The 12,755-nt window shown below is 36.0% G+C and overlaps 1 protein-coding gene across 5 annotated transcripts in view; it reads right to left on the bottom strand.

Annotated features, from left to right (window-relative positions):
* The window catches only part of KLC1 (kinesin light chain 1), a 46,872-nt gene that overhangs the window by 12,063 nt on the left and 22,054 nt on the right, over nt 1-12,755 (bottom strand). For 3 of the 5 annotated variants that reach the window (XM_075753463.1, XM_075753466.1, XM_075753467.1), the window contains exons 4-13: nt 11,430-11,508; nt 9,237-9,462; nt 8,644-8,731; nt 7,814-7,915; nt 7,004-7,177; nt 6,765-6,864; nt 5,841-5,890; nt 5,685-5,752; nt 4,131-4,239; nt 652-786 (exon numbers count right to left, since the gene is read on the bottom strand). In XM_075753463.1, coding sequence (XP_075609578.1) covers nt 652-786; nt 4,131-4,239; nt 5,685-5,752; nt 5,841-5,890; nt 6,765-6,864; nt 7,004-7,177; nt 7,814-7,915; nt 8,644-8,731; nt 9,237-9,462; nt 11,430-11,508 — 1,131 coding nt within the window. Of the gene's footprint in view, nt 1-624; nt 787-4,130; nt 4,240-5,684; nt 5,753-5,840; nt 5,891-6,764; nt 6,865-7,003; nt 7,178-7,813; nt 7,916-8,643; nt 8,732-9,236; nt 9,463-11,429; nt 11,509-12,755 lie in introns of all 5 variants that reach the window. The other 2 variants (XM_075753465.1, XM_075753462.1) reach the window with 1 other exon arrangement.

Below are 12,755 nucleotides of genomic sequence, written 5' to 3' on the forward strand. Positions count from 1 at the left end.
CCACCTCTTAAAACAGATTGTGTAGCAGTTTGAAAAGTTACGTTCTTTCCTCTAACGAGCTGGGTAAGGAGGAGATTGGAATTATTTTTGTGTTAGATTGATCACTTTAATTGGCTTTAAAACTGCTAACACTTAATACGTGTCCATAGCAAATGTTCTTTGTGATTCCACAGATGCAGTATTTTTAAAGAAACATTTAAAATTTGGGCAAACATGGCATCAAAAGGACAAAAGCAAAAGTGAGTTAATTGCCAGAATATTTCTACCAGTAAAAAGAAACCACTGACAAACAATTGTACACCAGACCACAACCAGGACACTCAATCAGCATTAAACCACTTAGAGTTAAATACAACTGCTTGGGATTCTTGAAGAAATTTCACCATTCAGGACAACAACAGAAAGGATGTTTTAAAATTTTACAATATTACAATTTTTTTACATTATGTTAGGAAAAACAAAATGTTATTCTTCATTTTTTAATTGATTCTGCAAAATTACAAGATACAAAGTAGATCAACCAAGAAACTACTGAAAGCATGATAGGCTGGTGAATGGACAACCATATCTGTTATGGAGATAATTTAATCTAGGTTATTTTCTTAAACTGTGTACTGTACTTACCCCATTCCATTCTACGCTCATACTCACTTCCTCGCCTCCATCAGGACCGCTCTCGTACTTTACCACGTCAACATTGAGGCTTTCTCGGCTTCGCCTTTTTTCTATGCTCTCAGGGTCATTCAGCACTTCAGCAACTCTCTGTTTATGAACATTGTCAAGACCCTGAGAATTAGGTAAAATAGGAAAAGGTTTTATTTTATTACAAGCTGTATTAATCTACAACTTACACACAATAAATGTATCAAGAAAGAAGTCAAACTTGTAACTCCATCACCATGATTCTGGCTTCAAAGGGCAGTCAAGATTACCTGCTATTTATGCATTGCAGGAATCAACATAGTATGAAGTGGGCATACAGCTTGGTAGTTTGAGAATTCGGTGACTTGCCATTCTTTTCCTCCTTCTCTATCACATGTCAAAGCCTCATGGTGTTCATGTCACTTACCTGAAGCCATTTGGCCACCAGCTTAATATTTAAGCAATTTAGAGATCATGAACAGTCAATGCAATTCTCAGGTTTCCACCTATCAAATGGTGCAGTATTCACCCACCTTTGGAAAGAATGCTGCAGATGTCTGAGTACCTAAGACACAGTTATGTTATTTAAAAATACTGACATATGACACAATACAGTAATATAATTTATCCTTCAGAAAGAATTAATATATAAAATAAGGTTATAATAGACAGAGTAGACTACATATATGGTCAATATATCTTTGACCATGTGTTTACTTTCTATTAAAGAATGTTCATCCATTACCAAATGATCCTTTAAGTATCTTAAAAGTGCTAAAATCCTTTCTATGAAAACCCTGCACTAAAAAAAAAAAAAAAAGGAAAAATCTTTAACACGGGAACTAGAAAATAAGAAGGCTCAACTCATACTTATTTTCAGTTTTCTTTATAATAAATCTACTCTATATCATAAATGGTATTTGCTGATAGGAAGAAATCCCAGATGAATGCCTTACACATAAGAAAATACTCTGCATCTTTCACTGTGCAGCATTAGCAGTAAACACAGCAGGGAAGTGCTGCAACAAATCCATGACGTCTATCACAATACAGAAAATAAAAATCAAGCAAAATTCTACTTAAAACAAGTGCATGAATAAGAATTAAAGTTGTTTTACTGACATAGAGAAATCAGGTTCTTGGTTCCCATATAGCTACTTTCCACTGAAGAACAGAACAGCCCTCCCAAATGGAATTCCACACACAAGGAAGCATGAAACCAACATAGAATGTTCACATCATTTTCACTTCCATGTGGCTGTATGGCCAGAAGAGTGGCTAGAGCTCACAGACAGTAGAGAAGCGTAGGCTCAAAACTGCTTTTGCACCAATTCCTTTAGCAGCACAGAACATGAAAAGCATAAAAGTATTTAAAATCACAAACTTCACTGGTCTTCAAAACTCTAGCATATATACCCAGCAGCTAAAGCAAACAAAACACGCATGAAGGAGAACAGAGCTGTGGAGAACTGATGCTTTTCCACACCTGGGAACAAAAGTACCTCTTTGTTTTTAGCTCAAAAGGGGAAATGCATTAACCCTGTCTGTCCTCCTTTACTTTAATGACCTAAAACAGAAATGTAGTGTTAAATGCTGCTAGTAAGACAGCATTGTTTCCTGCACATCCAAATCTAGTGCTGAGTGTAATGTGATAGATTATGGCATAATGTAGAGGTGGTATATGATGCACCAATGAAAATCGGAAGCATGCTTAATAAAAATAAAGTAGCAGCAGCAAGCCTCCCACAGGCTCTATGGAAAATGGAGACAAGGAACAGTTTTTCCAATGGTACTGACAAGCCAGAAGTGAGCTAAGTAAACGGGGACTCTAGAAGAGACTCCTCCAATAGCAAGATCCTCCCATCCTTAATTTCCAAATAATCAATTCCAGGCTTCACAGTAAAAATCTGAACTTGAAAAGCTAGTGTTCTGTTTTGTTTTGGGTTTATTCGGGGTTTTTTTTTAATATTAAAAACAGGAACCAAACAGAACTACAAGCTAAGTTTTCTTCCAGTCTTCTTCTTACTGTTATATTATACCAATTTATCCTGGTTGTATCTGTTCACACTAAAAAATTAGCACATGTAATGGTAATAGTAGAACCAAGAACCAAAGCAAATATGCTAAGATGCAGTGCACATTCATTTCTTATTTTCAAATCACATCTGAATGAGAGACACCAAAAATGACTCTTCAGTAAAAGTATGTGAAAATCATCCTCAGTAAAACGAAGTATCTGTATCAACTATTTCCCTCCTACCCTTGAATTTTCCTTGCTGAAGAACTTTTCTCCTAGATTCATACAAACATTTGCAAGTTTTCCATCATTTTTTGTGGAAGACAGAACTTACACCACCTTATATGAAAGGGAACTGTTACTGAATTCACTAGAAGAGCATGAGGTTTGCCAGGAACTTTTTTGCTCTCTCCCCTTTCCAGACATCTGCTTCTATATACATGAGACACTGCAGTATCATTCTTTAAAATAAAACTTCAAATCAGTATGACCAATAAAAACCAGTATGTTATCAATAAAGATATGATCCATCATCTAAGTCAGTTTACTTCAATTTAGAATTTGAGTTTAGAATTTCATATGGACTTATAAGAAAAACAAACCAAAGCAAACCTCTTCTTGGGAAACAAAAAAAAAATCTTATTTACTGTATTGTATAAAAATGAAATTAAAATTGAACTTTTCAAGTTGGTTTTTTTTTTTATTCACTTATATTTTCTCATTTTGTTTTCCATATTAACACTGATTGACAAGCCACATTTGCTTGTCTGGTCTTATGTACTTTTATAAAAGCCATTGTATCAAATCATCCAAAAAGGAAAGGAAAAACAAAAAGCCAATAAAACCCCAGCAAAACCAAACTCTCTCCCACCTTCTAAGACTGTGAGAAAGGGTTACTTGAACAGCAGATTTGAGAGCACAGAGACAGCACAGAACTTTTCCACATTAAAAGAATTATAGTGCCTCCTTAAACTGTAATATCCATCCCATCAGCTTACAAAAGTAACAGAAACACCAACTGATAAATTTATAATGGTCTTCTGAAGGTCTACACCAGTCAGTCAGTTGTATGCAGAAACAGAACATTTCTGTTTGACAGCTCCTTATTAAACATTGAACGGCATTACTGGCAAAGAAGATTATCAACAGAAAAACTCTCTATTTTCCCCCAGCTACAGTCCTTCTCCCAGGACATGTAGCCAACTGAGGACCGGTGGCCAACAGAGTATTTTCTGCTCTTTTATTTTCCATATAATTTCACCCCCGGTACACGGTGCCGCTGCCCTAGCAATTAACCTTGCAAGTGTTAAGATGGTATTGATCAGTTCAGACTGAAATTACACGGCAACACCTGGCACCAGACACTGAACAGCTAAAAGTTTACATATTCTGCATGTACAACAGATACTGAAGTTGAAAATCTGCATGACCACAATTCAGAAATACCATTAAGGTGAATCTTCATACTTGCCTGTTTACGAGATCTCATTGCTGCCTCTTCTAATGTTTCAGCAGCTTCAAATTTGCCCTGTCGTCTGTAAAGTGCCCCAAGGTTCTTTAAGGTAGTCGTTACTGTTGGACTATTTAAAGAAAAGAAAAAAGTGTGTATAAATATACACACACAAAAAAATCCCCTTGATTCACAAACTAATAAAAGCTTGAATTAATATAGTATTTATCGTATTTTTGTAATTGTTTAATAAATCTCTCTTGAAATATACTATACTGTACTTCACGTACAATGGAAAAACCTGTTAACCCCTTTCAATGTGCATTAATGGCTCACACTATAACTAGTCAACAGCCCTGAAACTGGAAGTCAGTAACTAGTCTCTAGATCTACTCAAGACAAAACTGGAGTGCTGTATCCTTGTGTTTCTCAGATTCATCTCAAGCTGAAAAATTAGCTCAAACTGAGTGTGTCCATTTGAATAATTGTGAAGCTTCCTGAAAATATGCCTACTCGTGCGTACAGTGACCATTACTGCAGCATGTGTTAGTCACAAAACAAATTACTAGTTCATCGGCTTTCACTTACTAGCTCTCTGCAGTTTCTATGCATTCAAACTACATTTGAACAATAAAGGGGAAAAAAATAATCACCCATTGCATTAACAAGTCTCACACTCCAACAAGACATTTTTGTTTCAATGACACAAGGAGAATTAGCTCAGTCACAGTATTGTTGCTTGAAATTTCACTCTAGCAACAGCGGAGAAAAAAAATTTTCCTCAGAATGAACTAGTACATGAAAAACAAACCGAAGTGTATCGCACCCAGAGTTCAGGATGGAGAAAAAAGAGCAGATTTCAACAGTACAAAGGTTCTGTTGCTTGTTAAATATAAGAATTCAAACAGTGAAGAAACAAAAAAGCCATCACTGAACATTATCGGTACTAGGTGCAGGTTTTTTCTTACATTGTACCATGTGCATGTTAAAAAAAAAAAAAGGCAGTTAAGGAACAAATTAAAGCAAACAAAAAATATTTCACCAAGTATAATCCAAGCTGAAGTCCTTGTTTCTCTTCTTCCATTTTAAGGTATACGTTTTCATTCACACAAAACTGTATTCTTCAAGCTTTAGAAACTCAAATAATGCTGAATTGTGGCAGTTTATCTTTGTTTCTTGTGCCAGCTAGAAAACTCAAGGCTCAGTTGTTTGCACAGTCTCCTTTTTGCTTCTGGCCCTCTCTAGAGGTCTTGCTGGGGCAAGAAGAGCACGTATGCCAACCAACAGGATAAAAAGAAAGAAAGGTGACCTACGCTTCCATGTGAAGGACTGCCAAGAACACAAGCGGTAAATTATGGCTCTTACTAGATCTAACCAGCCAAGATTAAAAGCAGCCCCAAGACTTAAACTGCTAGTGTTCCTGAAACTCAGTCTTGGGGCCTGAATTTTTAATACTATAGTTTTTATAGTCCTAAGTAAGCATCTGATTTGGGGTTTTTTTTAAACATGCTTTAATCTGACATTTCTAGATACTGAGTATTGCTGCGTTGTTTGTCCTGTAAAGAAATTACCCACCTGTCAACTTTGCAAGCTTTGTACCAGCCACCATATTCTCCAAAAGATGTGCCATCTTTTTGCTTTCCCTAAAACAAAAGTAATATTGAAGAAAAATAACTGATTTGTAACTTAAATAGTTAAAGCTACAAACCAGATTTATGACAATGGCCTTACTTTGCATTCTTCCCTCTCTTCCGCGTGCATCCAAATAGGTTTATTTTCATCTGATGAAACAGAAGAAAATATTTTATAGAAGTACAAAACTACAAAATATTCATTGTTTGACATTGCCCTCTTCTGAAATTAAGTTCTGAAGCAGAGAAATATACTATTACCACCACAAAAAAGCTTATTGTCCATCCTACAAGCAGCAGATAAATAAAACATGCACCTCTTTTTTTATAGTCTCACAATTCTGTCTTCTTTTGTTATCTGAACTTCGAAACAGTTACTTCTGAGAAGCTTTGAAGTCAGTATATGCTGCCGTTGATTTGTCATGTGCCTAGTTCCGTGCCAGAAAACACACATTTATTTCTTTTATCATAACAACTGTTTTGACATCTACTAAGCGGTGCATATGCTACTGTCATGGAATGCAATGAAAATTCTTTACTGTGATTTATAGTTGATAAAATGCATTCAACTTGAATGTACAGTGTAATTCACAATTTAAGGGTATCTCCCCCATTCTTTAGACGTATTAATGAAGGACCCACATTAACAATGTATTTATTATATCATTAAAAATCCTGTACTTTTTCCTGTGACTGGAAAGTGACATATATTTTCCTGCCTCTATAAAAATACCAAAATTGGTTTTGTTGGGCATAAGATAAATTATGCCAGAAATACAAACCATAAAACATAAACCTACCAAGTCTACCTCATGTAAGAAAACCTTTCCTTTTGAATCAAATGTTACCACTGTATTTAAATGCTTTCTTATGAATGTACTTCAATGCATCTATAAGACTTTTTTAAGTCTATCATAAGCAGACAAGAATTTTAATCAGGATACAATTAACTTCCCGCAGATTTTATTTCGTAACAACTACAAAAATGAAGCATACATTCAAATCTAGGAACTAAGCTTCTTACCATCTACAGAGCCAAATTCCCGTTCATGAGCACGAGTAAGAATCTCTTTGTATAAAGTTTCCGCTTGCTTAAATTTGCCCTGTTTTAGATAGCAGGATGCCTGAAAGCAAAATATCCCCCAAAAGATATATCAGCCCATTGTTTTATTTAGCTTGATAAATACAATACATGTTGAATAAAGGTGCATTTCAATTCACCAGAAAATTTTACTACTTAGATTTACTTTATAAAAGGCTTACCAGGTTATTCTTTGTTTTCGCAACATTTGGATCATCGGGTCCCAGCTTAGTTTGGTAAATCTCCAGTGCCCTCTGATAGTAGTATTCAACCTCCTCATATTTACCCTGGTTCTGGCATAGTAAAGCCAAGTTATTTAATTGTTTGGCAACATCAGGGTGATCTTTTCCCAGAACCTGAAAATGAAATACTTTGTATTAAAACATTCTCCAATCATCGTATCAGGATTTAGAAATACCCCATTAGTTTTTATTCCTCATCAATTCAAGATGAGGATAACAAAAACAAAATTTGCACTTGAAAGATATGAAAATCAGTCAATTCTATTACAAACTGAAAATGCTGTAGAACAATTCATAACAGGAATAATGTAAGTAGTAGAGTAACATCATATGCAGCTTATTATACAAAGAAGCCTGAAGATGCAGGCATTCAGCTTCATGGACTACAATAAATATCCACATAGTTATAGAATAATCAACTTTAAAATGTTAATGGTTTAATTTTTTAATTCCAATGCTCTTGTCAAATCAAAGATTACTTAACTATCAAAGGGGAAAGAAAAAGGTAAAAAAGGTTAATTACAAAATACAGAATTTAGAATATACCCAGAGCGTTCCAACAGCTCTGTAGGACTACTGGAATTTACTACTGGTTTGAATTTCAGACACTGCTAGCTACTAGGGCATTGCTAACTCCGTGGTTTATCTGGCAGATCTACCCAACTAAAACATAAAAAAAGTTAAAGTGTTTATCTTTGATCCGTCCCTCAAAAAAATCTATTCAAAGGTGCTGTATTCTTTTACTCATACCTTTTCTCTGATTTCCAGAGCTCGCTTACACAACGGTTCAGCCTCTTTGTACTTTCCTCGTTTACCATAAAGTACTGCAAGATTGTTTAGAGTTGCTGCCACCTGCCAATGGTAGAGAAATACTAATTACGGTGGAATTTGCAGATACAAATATCTGACAAATGAACACATCTGCAATGCACTGATGTTTTCAAATTTTCCATGCACAGGGCAGACCGCTTGAAATTTGCAAATGAAGAAATATTATTGAATGCATACATACACAAACAAGGAAAGGAAAAAAACCCATCATTAAATACTTTTGCTTCGTTTGTGAAAATGTCATTTAGTGCATACATTTTCTTCCTATGTTCTTCTCTTACAAAGTTACCTCTCAAATCTATATTCAGAGCTGCCCTGCTTCACACAGGCTACATGAAGTGAGATATCACATTAATTTTAAACACTAAGTACAAAAGCTTGATTTAAGTTTCATTTAAAAGCAGCAGTAAAACAGATCAAAAGTACACCTTCAATCTGAATTTAAAAGTGATTTGAGTAAGCAAATGAAAAATCTTTCTTCACAAATTAATTTCCCCTAGAAAATCCATGCAACCCAAAATCAAGCGTGTGCAAGTCATTTGTGGTGAAACAGCATTGAATATAATGCTCAAAAGGCACACTAAATATTTAAGAGAAAACAAAGAATGTTACATTGTGGCCTCCTACCTGTACTGTTTAGAGATAAGCCAGGTCTTAAAAACTTTCCTGTTGAGTTTAATATTAGAATAAGTTGAAAAAAAATTCAGTGAAAAACACAACTAAAAATATGATATTGCATGTATACAAACCGCTGGATGATCTTTGCCCAAAGTCTTTTCACGGATAGCCAAGGCATCATTCAGGAGATTTGCTGCATCTTTGTATTTGTTCTGGTCTCTAAATTTTAAAGAGTCATAATTAATGCTAAGGATTCAGAAAAGAAAGTCACAAAAATGAAGCTGACTTCAGTACTGGTCTAAAGATGCTAGTACAAAAGAAGAGTAATTGAGAATATATTCAGAAATCAGGAAGTAAAAACCTGAAGCCTGTAACTGTAAAGTAATTTGCGGGTTGAGGACAGGCACTACTACTTTTACACTGGTGCAATTTATACCTCTAGATTATCTCTAAGTGGGTAATCAAGACATGCCCCCTCAATAGACACACAAAAAAAAGTATCAAAAATAGCTTCACTCCCAAAACAAAGGCACAGGCAAAAATGCAGCAACTGGTTTGACTTTTAGTATAGGGAGACGTATAAATATTGCGGGACTCTCTTGAGGGTTTTAATAAAAATCAGGGAATGGTAAAGAATACAACAGTCAAAAAACGTTAGTCTAAATGTTAACAGTTTATAGCCAAATACTATTTAACTGATATTTATCTATGTCAGTATACAAACCTGTAAACCAAAGCAAGTATGTTCAACATAGTGGCAACATCAGGATGATCATGACCCGAAGTCTTCTCCAGATCTTCAAGAGCTTGTTTACAGAGTGGTACGGCAACCTCATATCTACCTTGGGAAGCGTACTGAATAACAAGATTATGAAGGGTCCTTAATCTTGCTGGAATTTCATAGCCACCTTGCTGGGCAGCAGCTGCAGCACTGCTATGCTGCTGTTGAACTGAAAGAAATCCACAAGATTTCAAGTTGTTTAAAAGATTACTAACTACAACATCTAACCTTACTGCTCAATGACACAAAAATGAGAGTCACTAAATTTTATTTCTTCAATACAAAGCATTAATATTAAAACATACTTCACAACAGTCATGCTGTCTTGAACAGTGACAGTGAAAATACAATTTTATTCTTCATACTCTCTCCAGTACAGTATCAGTATTATTTTACACTTCTATTAGCTCAAAGGGCCAAACGTAAGAAACTAATGAAGAAAGTAGAAAACTGTTTCAGCTCAGCAAATCATTAACAGCTCTCAAGATTATATCATAATTTTGCACTTACAAACATTGACATTTCCCTACGGAAAGGAACATAGACAAGTGAAATACCTGCAAAAAAGCTCAAACGATTTTTCCTTTCCCCTTTGTTCTCCTTCTCTAAACACATAATTTTATTTTGTTTCGCTTTGTTTGCTATACCAAGGAATACTTAAGGTTGGCACATAAAGGATTAAAACACCTTGGATGCCACAAATAACAGTTGCAAGAGAAAAGGCACTGAGTCATGAAAGCCAGTGTCAGCCTTTAGGTTTTACATCCTAACCCTCAGGCTTAGCCACTTATTTTCCATAAGCTCCTAACTTCTGTTTGTTGCAACTCCCTGCCCCCCCCCCCCCCCCCCCCCAATCTACTACCCCTTTTCTCTTCCCCAGGAGATTTCTAGGAAGATTGAGAAAATTACCTCTTACTCATTTTCATTAAATTCTAGACAACACACAGGATAAGGGCTCTGGCCATGAGCCTGACTTTCTTCTCTCCATTCTATTAAGCACAAAACACTCTCACAGCAAGTGGGAGCCTTTTTATGTCAGTGGAATCATACAATTCCAAGCCTATACCCACAATCACTGCCTACCAAAGCACAGAAGCATTTCAGTATTTTTCCTGGAGGTCAAGAAATTACTGAAATGTCAACTTTGTCTTTTGTAAAGCAAAACAAGGCAGATGGACTATGCAGGTACACAGACAGCTTTGCCATGCAACTTTCCCATTACAAAATTCTAGGGAAGGAAGGATGAACTCAGGATGGAGTTCCTGGTCAACACTAACCTATTCGAAAATCTTCAAGTCTTCCTTCCATTGCTGGCTACAGATAGCATTACCATGCTATCGAGCATGCAGAGTACCTTGTGTATGTACCCATAAAGGAAATTCAAAATGCTACTGATTACAAAGGTGGGACCCTTCGGACATTTTTTTCTAAAGTCAACTGTCTACTAAGAACCATTATACTACTAGCACAGTGCATATACACTACAATATCAATACATTATATAATATCAACTTTACACCCATAGGAAAAACACATTTCACTAAGCAAGGCTTATCTATTAATGGCTTCTTTCCAAAAGCAATAAGCTTTCTTACCAAACCTCTACCTCAAACTTCACTGCATATTCGTCAGTCCTTCTGACCTGAATACTTCTAGAATGAGTAGTAAAACTAAGGCAGGCAACCATTGCAAAGACAAAAGATTATATGAGGAAGAATTCAGAATGAAACCTGCCCCAAAATGTTAAATCAGATCATTAAAAAGGTCATTAACAGACTTCACCATCTGGTCAGACCACCAAAAATCTTCAATGTTTCAGAATCTGCCTCAGTCACTTGAAACAAATCTTTTCCATTCTAAGGCCCACAAGAAAGACTGCAGGACCAATTTTGAACGCAAGTCAGTCCCAAGAACTTTACAACAGCTAGTAAACTCTCTTTAAAAACTTAGCCCCCAGTTCTATAGATGCCAATGTATAGAATGTATATCAATGACTGGTCTCCCTGTTCTAGCAGGGGCATTCACCACTCTGCTGTGTCCCAGAGGGCCGCAAGCACAAATTCATTTTTTGTAAAAAGCATCTTTGTATTTTGCATTGCACAAATACACTAACATTGTTATTTGAAGTACACTTACTTCCCTGTCCTTGGTCATCTTCATCATTGGGAAATAAGTCATCCAAAGGCTCTTTGGTTGAATCCGTATCTTTATCCTCCTACAGAACAAGCCCAAACCCAAATAAATTGTTACACTTAAATCTAAGGCATGAAAGGACAGTCCACTTCATCAGTAACGTTAAAGGAAAACCCCACACCCAGAACTCGCCAAGAATAACATTTCTCACAGAAGTTTAATGAAGATCTTACATTCAAATATATTTACATGCTCTGTCCTGAAACAATACAGGACACCTTCAGAAGAGCCAGGAATAGAAATCAGGTCTCATAGATTTCAGTCTCAATTTAAGCACACAAGAACACATTTGCTATTCTTACAGACACACTATACCTACTCAAAGTACCCAGTGAAGAGTGAGTGCTACTGAATACAGAATTGTCCACTATACTTTTTTAGTCGTAAATACAGTTATAGATGAGCAAGGGAGAGGAATAAGGAGATGCATCTCCTGAAGGAGAATAAAGTTGCACCAGCAACTTTAATTCTGTCACCTCCATTTCTGAGTACTCAACTTCTGCACAAATAATAGATTTTGCAGTTATGATCTGTAAGGTTCAAGAAGAAAAAAAACACCATAAAACCACACACTTGGAAGGAAGTTAATCTCCAATAGTCTCCATCTGGAACCATATTAATTTCTGCACAATCCATCAGTATATATTGGTTTTAAACATCCAAAGATCATTCCAAATCCCACAATCATGTAAAATAAAGAAACAGATCATCCCTCAATCCTGTTTCTTAAATATGGAGTCTACACAATAAAAATAGTTGAAGTTCTCAGAAATGTTAATCTCAGTAAGGAGAAAACCCAGGAGCAGAACACATTCCTATTTTTCTGACTCTCCGTTCAATGCTTTTTTCCACAGATGAGAGAAAGGCAACTGCTGCTGCTGGCATTCAAGTTCAACGGTGGCAAAATAGGTGCTCTGCAAAACCAGCAGATTGATGGGACTACACCTCAAATAGGAAGTTCATTTTAAGTGTACTGATTCCAACTTCATACTGAGTATATACAATTGACTGTTTTCAAAGGCTAACAACAGAGACTGTCCACATGGTTAGTGAAACTATAAAGATGCTTTGCTCGCTTTGCTCCTATTTGCCAATTAAACTTCAAACAATGCTGCTATTTGGGCTATCTGCAGATTACAGTTCAACAGTTGGCACATCAAAATCCCAATGTTCACTCCTCCCGTACCCTTTCTAAATGGGCTTCGCTGGCAGTATTCAGCTACAAATACCAACTCATTAAACAGCACCGAAAAGTTCCACGTGCAACAG

This window comes from Balearica regulorum, chromosome 5, assembly GCF_011004875.1.
Source record: "Balearica regulorum gibbericeps isolate bBalReg1 chromosome 5, bBalReg1.pri, whole genome shotgun sequence".
NCBI classification, from domain to species: domain Eukaryota; kingdom Metazoa; phylum Chordata; class Aves; order Gruiformes; family Gruidae; genus Balearica; species Balearica regulorum.